Source organism: Clytia hemisphaerica, unplaced genomic scaffold, assembly GCF_902728285.1.
Source record: "Clytia hemisphaerica strain Z4C2 unplaced genomic scaffold, Clytia hemisphaerica genome assembly, whole genome shotgun sequence".
Taxonomy (NCBI): domain Eukaryota; kingdom Metazoa; phylum Cnidaria; class Hydrozoa; order Leptothecata; family Clytiidae; genus Clytia; species Clytia hemisphaerica.
In genome coordinates, this window is record NW_027104206.1 from 279,318 (window position 1) to 303,146 (window position 23,829).

The window sequence follows — 23,829 nt, forward strand, 5'->3', positions numbered from 1 at the left end:
AAAAATTAAACTCAGAAAATCACTTTTTATGAATTTTATCCGTTTAAATATCAAACACATACATTATCACTTATTTTGGCTGTACCAATTTTTAGTTAAAGAGATTCCCTTTTTTTTTGTATCCCGTCGGGAATTTTTACTTTAATATGACTCGGCCAGGGATCGAACCCACGACCTTGCGAACCGCAGCTAGATGCTCTACCTTCAAGCTACAGTCGCTCTAGAAAATAAGACAATAACACTTTAACGTTTTACTCATGACCACAGAAGGTTTCTGCAACCTAAATATCTCAAACATCTGATTATCCTTTAATAATTTATTTAAATTTGCTGAATTTTGAAACGGAAAACTTTTCAAATATGGGATGCGACAAAAATACGTACAGTATGGGAAGAACGATGAATAATGGCTAGATTTTGTTGAAATCAACTGTACTATACATCTATCAGAAAAGTTTGAAGTATCAGGCTTGAAGCATGAAACATGATTAAAAATATAAACTGTATCACGCGAAGAAATAAATAAGTAATGATTTATATGTATTTATAGCCCTATTGTCATGCCCCCTAAGCGAAACGTATTGAGTTTATGAAGGAAAGGTTATCATCTGCTGCTGACAGCTCGATCATGTTTATCAAGGGCACATTATATACACCATATCCATAGAGTTGTACGTCTCCCGTCGACGAATTGATACACATGAAACAAAATTTTTTTAAAAGAGAAAATTCAAATTTTAATTTTTTACATACTGTATGTAAAAGATATTTTGTTTATGAGAGTGTTTTTGGAAGGTTTAGCAAAAAATTTAAAAAAAAAGATTCGTTTCGTTTTGAATATCACGAAGAACAGAATAAAACTGAGTTACTTTAATATTAGCAAAAATAGTAGAAAGATTTTATCTTAACACAATTTCTTGATTTTTACTGGAGAAATTTTGGAAAATAAATTGGGTTTTCCTTTTTCTTGCCTTTTGTAATTTTTTTTCATTTTGATTTTAAGCCGATACGCAAAACATAAAAAATATGTTCATCTAGCGTTTTATGGACCTCATATGAACGTGAAATGGGCGTTATTCTGACATTATTATTTTGTCATAGATTGATGTGAAACAAAAGTAAAAAGATGATTGAAGAGCAATGCGTGACAGTACTATGTATTTGTTTTCTACTCTTCATCAGACCTCGAGATGTTTTAACAAAGGACTTGATCCTTCGTGGAGAAGATCGTGAGGCTTATTGGGAATTGGCGTACGATCAAAAGGTTCTGGATAGGACACCAATAATTGAGGTACATGTTTTTTTTATAAGAACAAACTATATAAGAAAATAAGGCTTCGATGGTCAAAATGTTAAGAACAAGCTATGAACATTGTAAGGCTTTGAGGACTCTAGGATCCCTTATCACCGATTCGATCTTCTGGAGTTACCTGTGTGTACCCCTAAACCCTTATTGGGGAAGTTGTTGGCCCAGAACACAAGTCACAAAGACCAACAACTCTCACCATGGAAACAAACAAAACTCAAATTGACATCACATTGCTAAAAAAGATATTTGATGTCACAAAACAAAACTCTATAAAAATCCCTGCCGTAAAAACGCTTACCGCGCCCATTGGTTTATCCTTGGAAGAAACACAACATCAACTAACATGATTAACAAACAACAATTTATACAAGCAACTAGATTTTTAAGAAATATACAAAAACAATATACATAGACGGCTTCAGATCCTTTTAATCGTCCAATATATAGCTTGTAAAGGTATATGATGTCTTTAGGTTCAAACAGTAAATGTAAAGGGCTACTTAGACTACACAATTATATTGACGAACAATATTCAACAGTATGGTTTGCGGACCGTAATGTACGAAGAAAACAACTGGAGCTTACAATATATTGCGAACATATTTTCAATATATTACTGGCACTCAGCAATATATCATCAATATATTGCCTGAGAATATATTGTGTATTGTGTAGTGTATGTAGCCCTTAAAAAGATGAAAGATGTTTTTGAAGGTTATTTGTCAGCTGGGCCCTGGTTTTTCTTGCGATTGAGAGCTTGACAAAATTGGGGAACAATCCTTGAAACAGTTGATTTATCAACTCCAATAACATCTCCCACAACTTGTTGGAAACTTCCACATGCCAAAAACTTCAAAGAAATCAACACTTGACTTTCCACAGACAAAGCGTGGTTTCTTTGTGTAGGTCTTTGCAGATCTTGTCTGAGAAGATTGGTTAAAAACACAATGCCTTGTCGTGAAAAACGAAAGCGCATCCGAATGTCCTCATCTGAAAAAGTGTTGTTATGCATAAAATCTTTCAGTCTGTATGTTCTTCGACGTCTTCTTTGGAAATTTCCATATAAAATCATGTTCATGGCGGCAATTTCTCACTTTGTTTTAAGCTTAATCTTTCCTTAATCCACCTCCCGAGCAGGATTAAGTTTTGGGGTGTTTAAGTCTAAGTTAATCTCTTTTTTAATCGTGATATTTTTTGAACAACAGACAAATTTTCGTTAATCGGCGCTAATCGCTATTTAATCCGGACTTAAGCTAATCGGCCGCTAATCCACTTTTGAACAACCGGGCCCTGGGTTTATCTAACTCTTTAGGTTAAAGTGAATGGCGATTTCGCGTGTTTACAAGCCTGTCTACAAACACCTGAATGTCGGTCAGTCAATTATGAAGCCAATTACAGCAGACAAAGATGTCAATTATTGAAATATAACCGATTGAACGCGCCAGTTTATAAAGATGCCCCTAATCCATACTGGAAACATTTTGATACAGGTATGATAGTATCCCAGCTGGCAAACAACGTTGTTTTAACGTCCATCTAACGTTATATGGACATTGTGAACGTTAGATAAACGTCGAAACAACGTTGTGTGTCAGCTGGGATGCAGATTATTTTATAAATTAAAAGAAAGAAACTTTGATTTATTTTTTAGAACTTTAAGTTTAATGCCGTCCGTATGGTCGACAATCATCAGCTAAAATCCAGGGTTTTTTTTGAACACAGATATCGTATTTCATCGACTTTCTACCTATCCAATAAGGTCAGCGAAAACCGTCTTTACTTTAAATCTAAGGACCCGTCCCCGTCCTTAAAAAATAGGGATCCGTAGATGGCCGTCCGTATGGTCGACAATCATCAGCTAAAATCCAGGGTTTTTTTTGAACACAGATATCGTATTTCATCGACTTTCTACCTATCCAATAAGGTCAGCGAAAACCGTCTTTACTTTAAATCTAAGGACCCGTCCCCGTCCTTAAAAAATAGGGATCCGTAGATGGCTATCAGGTTTTGCTAAGATAGATAAAAAATCAATGGTCAGATAAATAAGATCATACATTTGGAATCAAAGAAGTAATACTCGGGCTGCAAAATTATATCAATGTAGTCAAAACATGTGATTACCTTATCGGGGAAAACTTCGTCGGGGAAAAGTGACGAAATTTCGGCCAAAGTGACGAATATTTTTCCCCGACGAAAATTTTCCCCGGTCTTAATGCGCTTACCAAAGCCAGCAAGTGACGAATATTTTTCTCCGACGAAAAATTTTTCCCGACGAAGTTTTCCCCGATAAGGTACTAGAAAAAGTAGAAAAATATATTTTTTTTAAGAAAATCGGGCTCCGTCACATTTCAGGCATTGCCATTATGCATCATTGTGCAAAAAATCAGAAAAAAATAATGAGTCAACATTGAGAAAAGCTATATTTTCTTATTTGGTTAAAGGGAATTTCCCCAAAATACGAAAATCCGTTTTTTAAGGCGAATAAAAATTTTCCGGTAAAAACCACTTCAGCCATTGTTTAGAGAATCTTGCCATCCATCTTTGTTCAAAAAATCAGAAAAACCTAATGACAGGATTTTGCACAAAGTCCAAAAACCCTATTTTTAGGCAGTTTTTGGCCCAAATTTGCCCAAATATATTTTTTTTCGAAAATCGGGCTCCGTCACATTTTGGGCATTACCATTTCCCATCATTGTGCCACAAATCAGGAAAAACTAATGAGCCAATCTCGAGAAAAGTTTGTAACGAACTAACGGACGAACTAACGGACGAACTAACGGACGAACAGACGAACAGAGGTTAATTTATAGGACCTCCACCGGGGTAGGTCCAATAAATGTCATGTAACAAGCACGTAAAAACCTCGAGTAAAAGCATGACTTGTCTTCAGACTTTAATTTTGCAACCTGTCTCAATAAATTCGAACCAATAAAAAAATAAATGTCATGTAACAAGCACATAAAAACCTCGAGTAAAAGCGTGACTTGTCTTCAGACTTTAGAATTTTGCAGCCTGTGTATTGCTTACGCGAATTGGATGTTTGCTTCCATATTGGTGGAATATATCTTAGTCAAAACTGAAAACCACCTCTATTGTCTCTTCCAGAAAATGTCCGTACATGGGGGTGGAGGACTTATTGTCCGGAGGGTAGCGAAAAATCATCATTTGCCTTGTTCGGGGGATAAATTTGCTCTGTCCGGAGGTAGGTAATTTGGCTTGTCCGGAGGGCCAAAAGTCACTTTGTCCGGGGGTAAATCACTGGCAAGCGGTTATATCCTCCACCCCCCATATTCAATTTTTTTCTGGAAAACCACCTCTATTGTCTCTTCCAGGGCTTTCACAATTCGTCAGAATTAAAATGCATCGTGACAATGCGTGTTACGTCACCACGTGCAGTGGGAATAAGGAAGCTGTCCTTTCAGAAAAAGATCAATCGAAATGTCAGGTAGGATAGGAGATAATCTTTATAAAAATTTACATAAGAAAATACTTGGAAGCCTTTGAAACTCGAACAATCTTCAAATTATAAAAATTCTATTATAAAATATTATTCTAACTCGTTTGGTTGAACGTATAATTCAAAAAAATCTTCTTTTTAGGAATTTACAGATGAAAATACGTTTGAATATGACATGGTGTCAGGCACAATCAAAAGTCACTGCACTGATAACTACCTATGCCCACAATACCCTCACACCAAATGGATGACCGTGATGAGTGGTGATCACCCGTGCAAATACGATGACAAATACAAATTTCGCCGTGCCTTTTGTAAGTGTAAATCACTGATCTCAAACTTATTGATTGCCTAGCGACCGTAGCATAAAGGTAAAACATCAAGATACGGTGCGCAAGGTTGTGGGTTCGATCCCGGCAGGGTAGGTTGGGTAGGGTAGGTGGTACTTGATACCTCTCTGTTTGATGCTTAGCAACTAAAGAGGAGGATCAAGAGTAAGTAGAGAAATCCAGGGAAAGGATTGACACCCTTCCCAACCTTCGGGTAGACAGCTATAAAGAAAAAGAAGCCTTCGGGTCGCCTTCGACAGCAGTCGCAAACTTACTACTACTCTTAAGGTTCCGAATAAACGTCCCCATCGGGTCATTAATTTTTGCGGTCGCAAACTTACTTAATTTACCCATATCGGGCTTCCCATAATGGAAAAGAGGTACCCACATCCGAAACGGTTGATTTGTTTTTCATTAGAAGTTTGTTAAGAAACGCCGCTGCTGTCATTTAAAGATATAAGAACTGCAGTGGCTACTTTTCAGGTACCCTTTTTTCAAAAGACGCAATTCATGATATGCACTACTGCAATGACTTCACGGAATTATGCAACTTTTCTGTTTTTGTTCCAACCAATACGTCATTTTTTCTATTGTTTAAGTGACGTACTGGTTGGAAAATTTTAAGAGTTCTCAGAAGACTCTCCAGTGGTGCATATCATGAATTGAGAAAATGCCTCTAGGGCACTGACCTTTATATAACCCTGGACCAAACAATATCTGCCATCTTTGATTGGAGTTTTTTTAGAATTGGTACCCAAGGAGAAGCCATTGCAATGTTAAAAATTAACGTCTAACGGCGCTACATCATCAAAAGAATTTGAGGAAAAGTAGACCTAGCGCTCTCGATGCATTTACACCGCTATCGAGTAGTGCCGACATTAGGGTACCAATTTTCAAAAAACTCCGATCAAAGATTTTGCTTGGCTGGGATTGAGAAGCTTTGTCCAGGGTATATAAAGGTCAGTGCTCTAGGGTGCATATGAAGCTCAGTTGAAGCGACAAAGAATCATCCAACCTAAACATAAGAACTAATTAACAAAATAAAACACCCCTATCTTAACAATAGTTTCTACGCGTAATCTTTAATCTATATTACTTCGACCATTTAATTAGATGGAGCGATCATGTGGGGTGAATGGTGTTTATTCCCTGAAAATTATGGAGTTTCCATCTCTGGCCAATTATTACAAATTGGCTTGTGTACAGAAGCTGCAAGCAGAATCACTTTCGAACACCAAGGTAAAACACATCATCACACTTATTTCTACTATATGTGTAGATATGTAAACATCCGTAAATCTACTATTCCTATATCGGCCAGTATCGGCCAAAACTTATTCGGCCTTAACTTTAGTCGGCTTTAACTTTAGTCGGTCCTAATTTTAGTCACTTCGTCAAGATTTAGTCACTAAGGGCCGACTAATATATAATGAATAATAGCGGACAAAATAATGAATTGTAGCGGACTTAATGATGTGGTATTTAAAAGAGTTGTTTCAGGAAAGCTTAATTATAAACTTTTAAATTGGCCCAAATTTTTAGTCGGCCCAAAATTTAGTCGGCCCTAATTTTTAGTCGGCCCTAATTTTAGTCACCGAGCCAAAATTTAGTCACTTAGGGCCGACTAAGTTTTGGCCGATAAGGTATATTGGTAGTTACGGTAAATACTATAGTTGAAGAGATTGTGAACTGTATGATAATAATTACATTCTATATTATTTTAACAAAACTGCAAAATTTTCATTACCTAACTCGAGATATTTCATGCGCAAGTTCCACTTTTCGCCACATTTTGGTCTAAAATTGACCAAAAATTGCATCTTCTGCGTGAATTATCTCGAGTTAGGTAATGAAATCGGCTATACCCGTCTCAAAGTCTTCTATATAGTTTTATGAGAGCTTTCGAATGGTATACATGATGTTGTCTCAAAAAGAGTTTGAAATTTTCAAAAACTTTTGACCTTAGGGTTTTGCCTGGGGAAAAAAGAAATTGCCCAAAAAAGGGATGTTCCACCAGTGGGATTTTAGGGAATTTTTTCCTGAGGCATAAGCATCCTATAGAGAAGGTCTGGAGAAAGTTTCAGCTATATATTATTTTTTTTCCTACAAACAGCCTGTACTTTTGTAACACGACCACACTAAAACTTTCCTCGTAAATCTCTTCTTTTCTAGCAAAACCTCCTGTCAAAGTGTCTTTCTACAAAACTTCTACGAATAGTCGGTCTAGCCTGGACGCTGCCATTCAAAATACCGCAAAATACCCGAACACACCTGACTGGATTGGCTATGGTGATACTTTTGTATTCAATGATTGGAACGATTACTATATGCTTCGATTACAGGCTAATTTTTTAGCCCCGGAGAATGGGGAATACAAATTTTACGTGTCGTGTGATAGTTATGCTAAACTCTACTTGAGCACAGGCAAAGACGAAGGGAACAAACAGGAGATAGCTCATTGTTTATCATGGGTTTCTGGATGGGACTGGAGCATGTAGGTAGACTGAGAGTAGATCATAGTGGGGGGGGCGTACGATCTGGCGGTATTCGGGATAAGGCCTAATTTAGGGCCGGGAAGCGGTAAAAACGATAAAAAGTGTTCGGGAAACGGTATTTTGCAAGAGCCACGGTGACGGTAAAACACCTGATTTTTCGTCCGGGATGAGGTAATTCTTATAAAAAACAACGGTATTTCGGTAAAAGCCATACGTAGACGGTGTACTTAAAATTTTCGGACTATAAAAAAGCTTGTCACAGGAGTCAGCAAAGGTGAAAAAACGCGAAAAACACCCAAAAAATAAGGATCTTACATTTCATAAAAAACCTTATTTAAAACGTTAATGCAGATGTGCACGGGGCTTTATAAAGCCCGGTTCCTATGAAAATGTCTCCTTTGTTCCGCTTGAGCTTCTCTTCGTAGAGAAGAACTTTTACGTCCGGAGCGCAGGAGATATGACCGTAGCTTAGGATAAACCAGACAAAGATTCGAATTTTTGAATGTTTTATTTTCGAATTCGATCAGCTTGTCCTATCTGTCACCTTGAAACTTTGGGGTAGGCTGGACTCTATAAAAATGGTCGAATTGTCGGCTGAAATTTTGCACGCTTTTTATTGTTCCTTGGGTGAATCCCTGGGGTTCTTTTTATTCAATGATTTATCATAGCCCAAAGGGCTAGATTTGCAGCAAAAAAAATGAAGTATGATTTTGTGACTTGATTAAATTTCGAGGTGATGGATAGGATCTAGCATTTTCATTGTTCTCGGAGTGCGAGATCAAGAATGAGCTTCACTTTTTGATCTAGGCCGCAGATCTAGCCCTTCCGGCTTTACAGATATCTGTGCTTTTTTTCATTTTTTCAAAGTTTTGATTTCTTTGGGCGTGGTCACAAGTTTTAGCATCAAAACGAGGCTAAACTTTGGGGCAGACTAGAAACTTCTAAAATTGTCTGATTAGGCTGAAATTTTGCAATCAAAACAAAATACAAAAATAGTGATCGACCTCATACACATTCTATTCCATTTTGCCGAATTTTTTACTTCTAGTCCTTAGAATTTTATGGGAAAAACAGCGGGACCGGTATTTTCGAAAAATTTGGACGGGATAACGGTGATTTTAAAAAAATGGCCGGGATGGCGGTAATTCAAAACCTCGTACGCCCCCCCCCCATCATAGATGTCATATTCTTTTTTGAATTGTACGAGCGTACGAGCATACGATATCCTACCTAAGCGAACGAACGAACGAACGAACGAACGAACGAACGAACGAACGAACGAACGAACGAACGAACGAACGAACGAACGAACGAACGAACGAACGAACGAACGAACGAACGAACGAACGAACGAACGAACGAACGAACGAACGAACGAACGAACGAACGAACGAACGAACGAACGAACGAACGAACGAACGAACGAACGAACGAACGAACGAACGAACGAACGAACGAACGAACGAACGAACGAACGAACGAACGAACGAACGAACGAACGAACGAACGAACGAACGAACGAACGAACGAACGAACGAACGAACGAACGAACGAACGAACGAACGAATATTATCTTCATATTTTTTCATTATAGTGCGTATGTGTCTCAAGCTGTTACACTAACTGCCGAACATCTTTATTATATGGAGGTGGTATTTTACGAGGATGGAGGAGGTGATCGTTTACAAGTTGGCATGAAATTGCCTGGGTCCTCAACAATTCAAATGGTTGAAGCATATCATTTACAATTGATCGCATCAGAAATGGAAGCATAATTTTTTTCGCATTATTTTTGAGTTTCTTCAATCTTTATTTATAACTCACGCAAATTGCAAGATACAAATCCTCAAAAGTTACCTTATCGGCCAAAACTTAGTCGGCCCTAAGTGACTAAATTTTGGCTTGGTGACTAAAAATAGGGCCGACTTAAAATTTGGGCCGACTAAAAATTTAGAAATGGCCAAAACTTAGTTATTAGTCGGCCCTTAGTGACTAAATTTTGACGAGGTGACTAAAATTAGGGCCGACTAAGTTTTGGTCGATAAGGTATTCGATATTGGATCGATAAAAGGGGAAAATAAGGTGGTTAAAGATGACAATTGAATAAAAAGATTATGTTGGAAAGCTATATAGAATAGAAGCTATAAGAATGCTATATTATAAATGTATTAAGATTTGCAGTTTTATTTCTGATTTAAGAGAATAGCAACTTTGTAGATTTGTCGAAAAACCGCGAAAATTTCTTTCCGCAAAGTAGTAACGACGGAAATCCGACCAAGATTTCTGTCCCACCCGACAAAATATGATTGATCGTATGAGACATCAATTTTTCCGAATTTTTTTATAATTAATTTCAAATTTCGAATTTGGCTCTTATATGGAATGTACTTTCTTGTACGATGAGCTATTTTTTCTTATTTGGCGCCCCTTCAAATAGAGCAATTAATCGTTAATTGCATCCTATAGAGAGAAATTAATTGTTAATCACACTCTTCGATGCGCGCCAATGTTTACAAAATTGATTTTAGTTTTTTCTTACAATTTTTTTCCATCGAACGTTTTAATTGCATTCGAAATTCATTTTTGTGAGTAAAAAAAATCTATAAATAACAGTAAAAGAAAAACATAGAGGAAAGAGAAAAATACAGTTGAATTCATGTAATTCGAAATCTCAAGGGACCGAGTATTTTGTTCGAATTACATGAGTTTCGAACTAGATGAGTTTTCGTATTTTTGACCTAATGCGATGAGAAAAGTCTTTCCCAGGTTTACTTTTACGTCTTTATTGGACATACTATCCTCCAAATCACGGAGAGCTTCATATTTCGTTTTTAAAGTGACTTCTTTATGTTTTCTTTTTCCCATCTTGTCTTGATAAGTAATGGAAGTCAAAATTAGTATAGACGAGCTTGCTAATCGAATGTGAAAAAGAAAACATTCGATTGGCAAACAACGTCAAAAACGTTCGATTGACAAAATATCGAGTTTGTCAGCTTCAAAAACTCAAAAAATTCGAAAATTCGAATTATTCGAATTACATTTCTTGATGGGACCGGAAAATCTGTTCGATTTATATGATTTTTCGAATTACATGGGTTCGAATTATAGGAGTTTTCTTGTAATGTTTTCAAGGTAAATTCCGAGGGGACCACAGAATCTGTTCGAATTAGGCGAGTTTTCGAATTATAGGAGTTCGAATTACATGAGTTCAACTGTATAAAAATTGCAGTGTTATTTACTTTCCTAACGGGAAAAAAGTAGTGGAACCCATTGTGCGATTAGCTTGTAATCACATAATAACTCGTACAATTCGAAAATTGCACTCGTGATTTTTTTGTTTCAAATTTTCCTCGTTTTTCAGACTCGGAAAATTAATAACAAAAAAATCGCGCGTGCAATTATTTTCGAATTGCACTCGTTATCATGTCATTTTACATATACTTATTCTTATGATAACATTTTATTTACAGTATATATCACCAAACTTTTTATTTTCATCCTGCACGGTATATATTTTATATTATTGTCTTTACACACACCGGATATCTACGGCTAATTTCAAAATTCATTGCCGTAGAGGGTTAGTTGTCATTGTCTTTTCTCATTTGAGATTTTTCAAACAGACCGCTGCGATGGAGAGAGAGAAGACGACGAGAGAAGTGTTGCTATTTATAAATCATACTCCATCCCAGAGGTCTCCGTACGTGATTTTTTTTATCAGAAAGACAATGCGCACAGAGTGTAATACGAAACGATAAACGTGAGATACACTCTGGTACAGAGTAGGGATATATTCGAATATACAGTAGACTCCTGCTAATTCGAACTTTTATTATTCGAATTTTTCTATAATTCGAACTAATTTTTAAACACCGTTAAGAGCAAAACGTAAACTAATCTCTAGAACTCAAATCCCTCTCTAATTTAAACAATTTACATACTCCCTATTTGAATTTGAATTAGTGAAAGGTGCCTGTAGCACATATTGTATAAATAAGCACCCTATTTGGCAGATTTGTGAAAGAAAAATATAATGTATTGAATAAATATATATCATCGGAGTTTTTGATTTTTCTAAAAAAGTGATGCATTGTGGGATTGTTTCGACGGGAGTATTACAATAGAATTCCCTCGAGGAATTCCTAAGAGATTTGTAATAGTAATGATATGGCATTTCGTGAAATTAGGATTAATACCCCTCGTATCATTTGAAATACTTTGAAATAGCCCGAACTTCGTTCGGGCTATTTCAAAGTATTTCAAAATGAAACTCGGGGTATTAATCCCTAATTTCCCTCCTGGTTAATTATATGACTGATTTTATTATTTCCTAAAGAGCTATCCGAAATGGTTTCCAAATGTAAGACAGAAAATTTATGATGTATTGCTATAGAAATGTGATGTATTGCTTCAAAACACAAATCATTCCATCCCATACTTTCAAATTGTTGCAGATAAATATATCATAAATATAATGTCAAACAACAAAACTAATAATCCATTATCCAAACTGTCAAACAATATTATCGGTATAGAGGGTCTTCACAAAAATTGTATTTTCGGCTCCTTTACAAAGACGCCTGCATTATTATCAGCGAATCAAGTTCGTAATCATTGCCATACTTTAGGCGTACAAACTTTCGCGAGCAGAAACTTTCGCGAGGACGAAAAATCGCGAAATTCACGACATTTACTATTGTAATACTCCCAAAAACAATTATAAACGCTGAACATAAACGAATCTACCCTTCAAATTTTCTACTTTCTACATGACTGTTTGGGGTATTCAAATTTCAAGTGCTATGACGTTATCAACAATGACGTTATCAACAATGACGTCATCACGTAGTTTGTTTCCCAATTTCTCAAAAAAGACAAAAAAATAATCTTATTAACAGACATTTCTGAATATGCTTCTTATATATGCTTCTTCTGGCTGCCAGTTACTCTCCGCCAAACTTATTACAATTTTACACCCATGTCTCACAACCCCACTAGAACTTTTTTCCTCAGCGGGAATAAAAATTCCTAATGAAATCCCGAAGGGGATAGAAATTCTATTGTTCCAAGGTTAAAAGAATCCAGTGGCGATGGTTTTGGAGAACAATTTTTAAACATTGAATTTCGAATGGGAATGAAATCAAAATCACTTTCCCAGTGGGGCTGAAATTCTGGGGTATTTTCCCACCGGGGACAAATTTTTGCCAAATTTTCCAGTGGGGCTGGGGTCCCAGTGGGTACACTGGGTTGTAATTTTGGATATACCATAAGTTACTCGAACGAAAACCATATTTGTCAATATATTGTATAGTAAAAGCAGCACCCAGCTGGCACACAACGTTGTTGCAACGTTAATTTAACGTTATATAGACGCTGTGAACGTTAGATAAACGTTGAAACAACGTTGTGTGCCTGTTGGGTAACTAAAGATAATATCAAACCTCTCCGTCTCTGTCCACTTCCCATACTTCAAGCAATGTTGATCCATATTTTGTATTTTGTACGTAAGTGTCAATAATCTACAAATAAAGAACCGTTACAATCACAGATATCTTATGTAAAACACTGGATTGTGATTTTCTTACCCTATTTAAGGCCGGACTCCACTTTCACGCGTAATGGGCGATAGTTTTTTTTCTTAACCTTTTTTTGCCTGAAGAAAAGATTACGTCATAAAAAAGTTTCGCACGAAAAAAAAAAGTTGAAGGGAGTTCTACTTTTTTAATCCGTTACGTCAATTCTGACCAATGAAATTGCTTCATTTTTCAACCGACCAATGACATTACAAAAACGTCAAAAAGTTTTCGCTCATGTCGCGCGAAAGTGGAAACCGGCCTTTAGAGCAAAATAATTCGCCATCTTGGTTGAAGTTTTGCAGTCATTGCAGTGGTGTCAACAGTGTCAACGGTGAGAACCAAGGTTTCTACTTTAACCTACTGTGTTTTATATAAGACCATGTTCACACGTTACTGTTCCGTTTCGCTCTGGTATGATTTTCATTGCGGGTCGAGTGTGTTCTTATTGGTTTCGGAACGTTTCGGAGCATGAAAACGGAGCAGTTCCGTTCCGATGAAAAAAGTGGAGCAAAACCGTTTCGATCTGTTTTGCTTTGTAACGTCTTCTTTTTTGACGTTTCGAGTTTTGACGTTCACACTTGTTTCGGAACCGTTTCGGAACGGAACCGTAACGTCTGAACATGGTCTAAGATATCTGTGGGTACAATATCCTGCAGACGAAAACTATAAACATATACGCTTTGGAGACATAATAAAAACCTGGAATAGTGAGTACTGTAGCTAAAAGCATTCACTTATATCCGTCTAAAACCGAGTGACATGAATAGACTACAGCTCTCAAACATCGTCAGCACGGAGTTTAACCAAGCCTGGCGGAAGCGGGGAGACTGGGGAGACTTCAGCCTCCCCACTTTTGAGCAAATGAGATTTTCTGATCAAATGCCTAGCAAATTTTATCTCATTTTGAGCCTTCAGCCTCCCCACTTTAACGGTTGTTCCGCCGGGTTTGTCAACTCCGGCTAACGACCTTCAGGAATAAAATCATTGCCTTAAATCTTGAAAAGTTACTTAAGATACTACTGCTAATATTTACCTTGATATTACAAAAGATACTATATCATTCAATTTCACTCAAACGGAAAATAAAAACTTAAGCTTTTTAAATAGAATCCATAGTGCATAAAAACAACAAAACATTTACCTTATAAGTTTCAGATTTTTTATCGACGAGTGTTAAACCACAGTTCAACAATCCATAATTTGCATCAAGTGGGTGAGGTACATCCTAAATGAAGAACAAAAGAATAATTATCGCAGTGAAAAATTCATTGAAAATCGAATGAAGAAATGTATTCAAGGCTTATTCATAGATTTATAAAGCCCAAAGGGTTAGATGTCGGGCTTTGAGCCATCGCAGGCAAAAGAAAAGTGAAATCGGAAAAATATTGTTGCTATTGTTTTCGAAAACCCGCAAAGCTTCTGATTGGTCAATCGCTGAAATTCTATTGTAAAGTCAGGTAGGATTTCCTACCTAACAACGGGACATTTTTTAACAAAAGCTTTACATCTAGCCCTTCGGGCTTTAAAAATCTATGGGCTTATTACCAGAGGAAGGGGTTATGTTACTGTATGTCAAGCTTTTTCTGGACTGGATACAAGCAGTAGGGACCTAAGAGCGCCACGACTAGCACAACATTTGATGGCACCCGTAGAGGCATACCTATCTATCGAGTATAGTTGACATTTCGAAGATTAGCCGTCGAATAGGATTATTTTCTTATGAAGAATGAGATGATATTTGTGCTTTCCATTCCTCTTATTATCCTTTTCAATTCTCATCTTAAAAATGTGCTCAACAATATCACATCACAACACCTTAGAGGCTTCATACACTACACAATATATTGTCAGGCAATATATTGATGATATATTGCTGAGTGCCGGCAATATATAAAAAAGGTGTCCGCAATATATTGTCAGCTTGATTTGCAATATTCCAACAATATAGGGGGATTGTTTACAGAAAGAAATTTTCTTTTTATAATAGAGCACCTGTTATTAACATCGTACCTTACGGTCAGAAAACGATATTTTCATATATTGTTCATCAATATACTGTATAGTCTAAGTAGCTCTTTAGAGGTAGCAAAAGAATGGGTACTGGTCTAAAAGAACGTTAAATGAATCAAAATATTTTCCCTTTAAAGGCCGGTTTCCACTTGCGCGCGCTACGATCGCAACTTTGGCTTCAATCATTTTTGCTTGGAGAAAAGATTACGTCATAAAAACGCAGCGCGCGCTTGGAAAAAAAGTTGAATGTATTTCAACTTTTTTTTCAAGCGCGTGATCGTTACGTCATATCGCACCAATGGAGTTGCTTCATTTTTCTTTTGACCAATAGCGTGGAAGCTTTGCTCGAAGAAGAGCGATTGAAGCGCGCGCAAGTGGAGACCGGCCTTAACAACGGTTGGTAAGCGCTTACCCCATTTTCCGTTTTGACAGGTCCTTTTTGTAAACTTTGAGCAACTTCAATATCACCTAGAACCTGTGAGAAAAGAATGAAAAAAAACTAATTTCAGTACAGCGTCAGTGTCAGATTATGCACAAAAGTAAGTTAGTTCAATGTTAAACGATATGTTTATTTTTGGAAATCTGGGAAATTCCGGGAAAGTCTTTTTCCATCAAAAAGATCAAACTTATTTTGGCTTGCATTGCACTTGCTCTTACTATACACAACAAACAAGATTTTACCAGGAATAAAGACCATATCCTTTAACGAGCTCTTCCAGAATAATATTCAACTCACCCGTTGTTTTACCAAACAGCCTCAATGTTTTTAAACTTTGTCAAGCTTAGAGGATGCATGTCGATAATACAATAGTCTAATAGACTAATCTACGGTACTTTCTTATCTTCTATATTGATTTTCTGACTTACTCAAGTGTTTCTAACTGTTAAGTAAGTATTTCATAGTGTGCAGAGGGGTCCAGCCCACAGCATTTTTCAGGGGGGGAAGTAGCAAAGGAAAATAGCCCCCGGCTAAATTCTAGAGACATAGCCCCCACCTTCACAAAACAAAATATCAAAGAAATTTTGCATGTAAATTCTCGAGAAAAAAATTTTTTCAAGAGCTGGACAAAAGCTTTCCCACAGCACATAGATTTTTAACATAATTGAAAATATTTTCAACCTATCAGCTCTGCCCCCAGTTCTATTAAAGCAACACTCAGCCCCCCTAGCAAGCTAGCCCCCAGTATTTTTTAAAAAATACAGCCCCCAATTAAGCAAAAATGGTTTAGCCCACCCCCCCCCCTAAGCTCAGGGGGGTGCATTCTATGTATTTTTCTGAAACTTCACCTTGATTGGAAGGTTCTTAAAAAAAAACGAATTAAAAAATGTTATTTTCTCATTCTCAGCCTCAACATGTTTCTTAGATGTTTCTTAGTTTTTAGGCATTCTGAGCCTCATGTTTCTTAAAAGTGTGTTTCTTAAAAAAACGTGTACTAACTGGAAGGGCCCACTGAATATCAGGATATCTGCTCTGTTTCAGTAGTTTAAGTGGATTAAGTTTCGCGTGGATTAATTTTCGCGGTTTTCGCGATTTTTGGCCGTTTTCGCGAAATTTTGTCCACGCGAAATATTCAAAATCTAAAAATTGGCCAAAAACTCTTGGAAAATGAAAGAAATCGGGTGAAAAAGAGGCTGATTCGCGAAATTTTGTCCACGCGAAATTTTTAGATTCTTGATTCGCGAAAAAAAGTCCACGCGAAAATTTATCCACCTAAGGGTAACCTCTTGTATATCCGATATTCTTAGAAGTGCCTGTTAAAAGTATTTTTTTCTACAAAAGCCAAAGTCGAAAATAAATCGAAAAAAAAACACTCATTTAAAAAAACCTACCATAAGCATTTCCATTTTCTTTTGTAATATTTCCAAACCATTGATAGTTGGTGGCCGTTTTCGTCCGAAATTGTGAGGAATAAGCGTGAAGAATTTGGACGTTAGATTATTCATGGCGGTTGTGTTTCTTGCATTTTTCTTAATGACTTCTTCCAGCTCTTCTAAAACCTAATGAGAAGATATTGAAAGGAACTTTATAAAGGCCCAACCTCGTTTCAATGTAGCCGAGGTTGTATTGCCTAAGCTAAAGGTCGTAAGAGAATATCTGGTGCCATCAGTACATATTGAAAGGCTAACCATACGCTAAGGCAATCGACGCACGAGGTCTTGCTACGAAATTCTTGGTATTTTCCCACTAAATTAGACATAATCTAGAAGAGTAAAGATTTCGTATTTTCTTGGATCTGGTAAGAAAGTGAGAAAGGAAAAGTTTTTCTTTAGCTTCAGAGATCGAATCAAAATAATCATATTGGATAAGACAGATTGCACCAAGTAAGACTCTACATAGAAATCTTTACATACTATATGAGACTGAGCATGTGAAGTTATCTTTCTTTTAAAGTTATTTGTGGTTTAAACAAGTATTCAATGTTTACAACAACTTACTTCAAATCCTTTAGCAATTTGTGCTTTGCTTAATTTGCCAAGTGGCATCTTCTTAACATCTACAAAAAAAAGAAAAGAACTTTATCACAGTAATGGGTTATTCAGAACTGTTATGTTGGGAAGATCAAATTGCCCATTCAGGAGTATGTTCTCAAAATAACAGGAAAATTCAGAGGGGGTAAGTGAAAACTCGCGAAAACTTTAGAGGAGGTTTCTAAAATTTCGTCAAAATACTAAATCATCAAGACAAGCCCCCCTCACCACTTTATTTCAAATATTCTTAAAGAATGGCCTAATATCCAAATGAATCCAGGGGGTCAATGAAAATTCTTGAAAAATCCAGTGAAAAGTGGTTTAACTTCTAGAATGGTCTAATATCCAAAGTACGCCACACATTGAGATTCATTCAGTTAACAAGAAATATTAGGACAGATTGTCCGGAATCGATGCAATTGTTTGGAAGATGTGCTAAAACCTAGTTGTTTGTAAAGAAAATGTAAAGGCTTGTTGTTGGTTTATTCTGTTAAAATGCAGAAAAAATTTGCTCAGGAACTTTAATCGGAATCGATGCAATTGTTTGTAGAGAAATGTAAAGGCTTGTTGTTGGGTTTTTCTGTTAAAATGCAGAAAAAATAATTTTTTTCACTAAAATTTTCTCAGGAACTTTTAAAAAGTTCTGTTGAATTATACCGATATCGAAATTAGCCATCGCTTCTTTAAACATATCGTTGTCAAAGATGAGCTTTATGAGATCTTGTGTTTCTTTGTCCAGAGTACATGGTGACGTTTGTTTGGATTTCTTGGACGAAGATGGACCATCAACATCATCTAACGTTGTCAACTGAAAAAAGACAATTATTAAAAGAATGTTGATAAATTAAAAGGCCACAAACACGTCTTTCATACTCTTGAGAAACACCTCAAGATTCTAAATCTGATTTTCTTCCCTTTGTGATGGGTGTCTAGGAGGTAAATTTCCCTTATAAGATTGAATGGAAGCCAAGCCAGATAACGGCTTTGTCATGTTTTTTGTTTTTTTAACCGACCCTTGGCACATACATACCCAGCGTCGACTTTTGCACGAGCACTATCCCCCTCTGGATTACAAATCATTCACATAAACAAGTTCTAGGAAATATTGGAGCTTTTAGTCCTCTACGTATAACCACCAAAACTTTTTCAATCTGTACATCAAATGGGTTCTCAAATCAGTTGATTCTGTGGAGTGAGCTGAATAAAACTTGTTAACCTTGTTTTCCATTTCAGCAATATCTTGAGAATCAGCACCAGTATCGATTTCGATCATGGTGTACTTGCCAGAAGCTGGTTTGAAATTTGCTCTGTCTTCCCATTTATTTTTTGTTTTATCTCTGAACTTTTTCTCAAATTCTTTTTTAGCAGCATCCAGTGAAGTGGGTCCTTTCAATGCATTCTGACCAGAATCACCCTAGAATCAAGCATAAAAGATACTTTGAGGTATGCATGAGTATACTAACCAAAATCAAGCTTAGCTTGGCAAACATAGATTAATATTTAAAATCTTCAATGAAGTTCATTGCTTCAATTAAATGCGCAGTTGAAAAAACAGCAAAAACTTTCAAGTACGTAAGACAGATAAAAATCCTCTTATTTTCCATGTAAGAAAAGTTTTAAAAAGTTTTTCTATGAAACATTATATGACAAACAATAAGCAGCAGCAGAACACTCTGCTAGACAGGGCACTTTTTTTTTAATATTAATATAATCATAGCTTAGTAAGTGCTACATACTACACATATCATCAAACACTATATTGATGAGTGACGGCAACATATTGTAAAGTACTCACAATATATTAAAAATATGTCTATACTATATTACCAGCTCGATTTTAAATACTTTAAATTTAAAAATACTAAAAAAATTCTTCATAATAGAGTACATCTATCCAAAGACACGTGTTTCGTCCTTCCAAGGACTCGTCAGTGCGGCTCGGGTAAGCGAACATAGACTGCTGTTGTCACCAGAGTGCTCAAAACACTAAGTGTTGAGCTTTGCATAATAGAGTACATGTAAACTATATTTATCAAATTACAGTCATAAAAACATACCAAAATAATTCAGCTTACCACTCTACCCCATCTAGTCCATACCCAATAATTTGTACCAATACTGAACAATTGAATAATATAAAACTTGTTGTTATTTGCACCAATATTGGTCTGATTCAACATACAATCATAATCATCCACAATTTGCGCTCCATGATAATAAGGGCATTCAGTATCAACTTTGAAGCGTTTAGGTCCTTTTTGGTTCTTCTTTTCTTCTTCTGCTAACTTTTTCAATTTTTCTTTCATTGTTAATTCTTTTTGCTCTGTTTCATCATCAACATCTTCTTCTTCTTTCTTGATCACAGCACCACTTTCGTAATCTTGAAGTCTTTAAAAATAGCATGAGTAATTTATTCAGCGAACATAATTGAGAAATGGCTGTCATCAAAGCAAAAGGTCCAATCTCAAAATTAGTGTCTGAGAATTAACTAAGAATTTTTCTGTTTTTCTAACTTTAAATTTTGAGACTGATCCTTTTTTACATAGATGGGATCCCCCTCATTATGACAAAAGGGCCAAACTCAAGATTTAAGGTTAGCCAAACAGAAAAGTTCTCAGTTTTCTCAAACACTAATTTTTAGATTGGACCTTTTGCCTTGATGGCAGCGAAATTAAAATGTACAAAATTGTGTCCTGGAATAACACAGAGGAGGCATTGTTCATTGCAAGGCCAAACATGGAACAATTGATACGGCAGGTCACAGAGTGCTTTGACTCGTTTAAAGGTTTACCTTTTAATCAATTCAGCTTTCTTTCCAGTGATCTCAAGTTGTCTTTGCTGGCATTCTTGTTTTAGAAGGGGAACTGTAAGCTTCTTAAAATCTACCGTTGAAGCTGTAGAAGCTAAGTTTGTTGTTGCTTTTCGTTTTGACATTACCTCCTCTTTATATAATTTTCAATTACAATGTATTTGATTCTAAATCAAATTAGAAATATAAAAGAACATAAATCGACCAATTTTAACCAACAAAAAAAATAATTACGAGGCTGGGGTAGCCATGGGTTTTCTACAGAAGGCCATATTTTGAAAAAGCACCGGGGAAGAGTCTGTTGTTTGCTAAAAAAAGCGCTTTTTCTGATAACCGGACGCCAGTTAAGTCCATAAAAATTGGCCTGTATAGCTATTCTATTTGAAGATAAGAGAACTTCCTAGTGGGCCTTTAGGACAAAATGAGGAAAAAAAGGGATTCTTCTTCTCTTACTCAAAACTATGATCATGGTCAAAAATAGTGTGACAGCCACAAAATGAATACAGCCAGGGGGGTACAGAAACAGGGTACTGACCCATAGCTTACTATGGTGGTGGTGGTGTCTATTTTTGCATTTCAAACACTCTTCAAGCAAGTACAGGATACTATTTGGGTACCTTAAGGGAACTTTTTTTGGCGGGAACTAATTTTGGCGAGCAGCGAAAATCTTTAAAATGTTAATTTTGGCGGGAACTAATTTTGGCGAATGACAGCGTAAATCTGTTCTATTTTGCCTTATTTTGAGCAATTTTGATGAATTTCAGGGATTATTTAGGTATAAGGAAACAAAAATTTTAATTTTGGCAGGAACTTATTTTGGCGAGTGAGCCAAATATTTAATTTTGGCGGGACCTTATTTCTTTTTTTTTTTGCTTCACCTCAGGGATGAATCAAGGCAAGGCAAGGCAAGGTCAAGGGAACTTATTTTGGCGAATTTTGTCTAAATTCGCCAAATCCGCCAAAATTAGTTCCCGCCAAAATAAGTTCCCTTAAGGTACTTTTTCACAGAATTTTGCTGTTTTTCAATAAAAAAAGTAGTTTGTTGTAACATTTTTAATTTTTGATTTGAAATTTTTTTAATCGACAAAACTTCCAAAATGGTCAAGAAGTGTGTGATGAAAATCAAAGGACAAAAGCTTCTGACTCCATCATTGATAGTTTGCTTGAATTATCTGTCAATTTTCAGTCTGGAAAACTAACAATAGTACCTCTTGGTCTAATCTCTTGGTGTCCCCTATTTTTTACAGCAAAAATGAAGTAGTACCCGTTACTAAATATGGGTGGGTGGTACTAAACAACATTTTAGTAAAAAATCAAGTTAGTACCCTATGGGGAAGTACCCTGCCTCTGTACCCCCTCCCCCTGATACAGCTTGAAATGTCACTTTTACCCCTTTCATTTTTGACTATGATCCTATCATTACTCTTATCATTTTTTATTTATGTATGTTAAGATTTATTGCTACATAAATTGGCAAATTATTTGATACATCAAAGAAAGGTTTGCAATGAGATTTTAAAGTTTAATTCACATTTACCTTTTTTAATGGTATTAATTATTAGTTCAATAAGTACAGTGGTCGAAATGAGGTTTTTTCTGGTCGCTCATTTAAGTGAAACAGTCATGTTACATTGTCACTGAAATTACAATTTTGAGAATTTCTCCCTTTTGATAGCTTTAAAATCCTTAATTTCATGTCAATTACCTATTACACAAAAAAAAGTAGACACGAAAAAAAGTAGACACGTAATTAATGGACTTGAAATTAGCACACAAAAAATTAACGTGAATTTCATTTGCTTTTTCAAGGACACCATCGTTGGTCTTAATTTTTAAAGGGTTTTGATTAACATGAAATTTCTTAATCATATGTCTACTTATTTTTGTGTGATAAAATAGTTTTTAAATGAGCTTGTAATGAAGAATGGTAAAATTTGCTTTTCAAAGCTTTAAAGCTATTAAAATATCTCTCAACTTAAAAAGAAACATATATAACCAAGACAAACTGTCGTCAGTAATAAAAAATTTCATACTTTTAACACCCCCCTGGCTTTTGGTTTATCAAAACCCAAGAACCCCCCCCCATGTAGGGGGTAGAAACTATGAAAGAATATTTCCACTTCTTCATAGAGTCGAAGTTAAAAAGATCTTCTGGATTTGTCCTGGCAAAATTCTCAGGCTCTATATATAAACTCTATGGTCAAAAGCAAAAATATTCCATTTTATTTTCAAAATTATTGACTTTTTCAATGCCAGAACATGTTGCAATAAATTTGTTAGTCTTAATATTAGATAGCTAGAAGCAGAATTTGCCAAGTAAGTGTCCAGCATCCATGGTTTCTGCCTACTTTTTCAGTCCCCCCTTAAAATGCAATTTTGCCCTTAAAGAACCCCCCCCCCCTTAAATCGAACAAAAATTACCAGTACCCCTTGTTAGAATGCCCCCCCCGGGGGGGGGGGTACTTAGGCAAAAATGGGTGCTGGGTATGTGCGTGCCTTTAAGGGTAGGGTTTTTCACCCTCCCAAAGGGTTACCAAAACAACAAAAGTTCAAAAGGGTCGGTTTTTCAAAAACTCGGTCAAAATTGAAAAAAAGTGAAATTTTCGAAAATTGTGAGAAATTTTAAAAAAAAATTTCTTTTTCCCAATTAAGAAATTTTTTTAAAAATCGAATTTCTTTGGCCCATTATAGAAATTTTTTGTGAAAGTAAGGGTTCACAAAATCTCTAAGGGTATTTTCCCCTGATTCAGTCCGGATCCAGAGGTCCACGCCCCCCCCGAACCATCACCCTATGGCCCCCCCCTTAAAATGATTTTTATTTTTAGAGTTTGACAATAACAAAGTACAACGATTGGTTTGATATCAATGCCATCAACATTATATTGGGTACAAAATGATATCTAACTAAATAAAATTCAATAAAATAAAAGAAATCATTGGAAATAAACTGGATCCTATAATCAAATGATACAAGTAAAACCAAACAAAAGATGCAGTATCTGGTAACTTGTAAAAATAAGTCTCTGCTGCAAATGTCAAAGATCATTAAACGTCAAATACTTTTCGCATCAAGACGTCTTTTTTTTAAGCTGGCGAATCTTGCAAGGAAAATGGAGGAAAAAATCGATGAAAATGACCAAGAATTGCTGCTTAAAAATAAGGTTTACACCCCAGAAAAATGCATTATTAGAGAAGGAACAACACCAAAAGACACTTTGACCTGTAGGAAGTGCCACCGAGATGTTCATTATGATTGTTCTGAGCTACCAATCTAACAAATACAGATTTGCTTAATTTTTAAATCTCGAAGTTTTCAATGCCAAAGTTGCGTTAAGATCTTGCCAGAGCTGACTGAACGAGTTGAAACATGCAGAA

At 36.0% G+C, this 23,829-nt stretch overlaps 2 protein-coding genes across 2 annotated transcripts in view; one reads left to right on the top strand and one right to left on the bottom strand.

Annotated features, from left to right (window-relative positions):
- LOC136815346 (protein mono-ADP-ribosyltransferase PARP3-like) overlaps positions 1–20,623 on the bottom strand; it is a 28,121-nt gene extending 7,498 nt beyond the window's left edge. Inside the window, exons 1-9 of the mRNA XM_067071788.1 lie at positions 20,437–20,623; positions 19,721–20,033; positions 18,862–19,059; positions 18,303–18,453; positions 17,613–17,671; positions 17,007–17,174; positions 15,589–15,651; positions 14,308–14,391; positions 13,032–13,109 (exon numbers count right to left, since the gene is read on the bottom strand). Coding sequence (XP_066927889.1) covers positions 13,032–13,109; positions 14,308–14,391; positions 15,589–15,651; positions 17,007–17,174; positions 17,613–17,671; positions 18,303–18,453; positions 18,862–19,059; positions 19,721–20,033; positions 20,437–20,579 — 1,257 coding nt within the window. The 5' untranslated portion in view covers positions 20,580–20,623. The remainder of the gene's footprint in view (positions 1–13,031; positions 13,110–14,307; positions 14,392–15,588; positions 15,652–17,006; positions 17,175–17,612; positions 17,672–18,302; positions 18,454–18,861; positions 19,060–19,720; positions 20,034–20,436) is intronic.
- Positions 1,066–10,458, top strand: LOC136815348 (uncharacterized). The gene is made up of 7 exons (XM_067071790.1): positions 1,066–1,291; positions 2,622–2,799; positions 4,642–4,754; positions 4,909–5,080; positions 6,209–6,334; positions 7,268–7,589; positions 9,185–10,458. Exons 1-7 carry the CDS (start codon positions 1,127–1,129, stop codon positions 9,363–9,365), a joined length of 1,257 nt encoding a protein of 418 aa, XP_066927891.1. The 5' UTR covers positions 1,066–1,126; the 3' UTR covers positions 9,366–10,458.
- Positions 20,624–23,829: the final 3,206 nt, after the last annotated feature.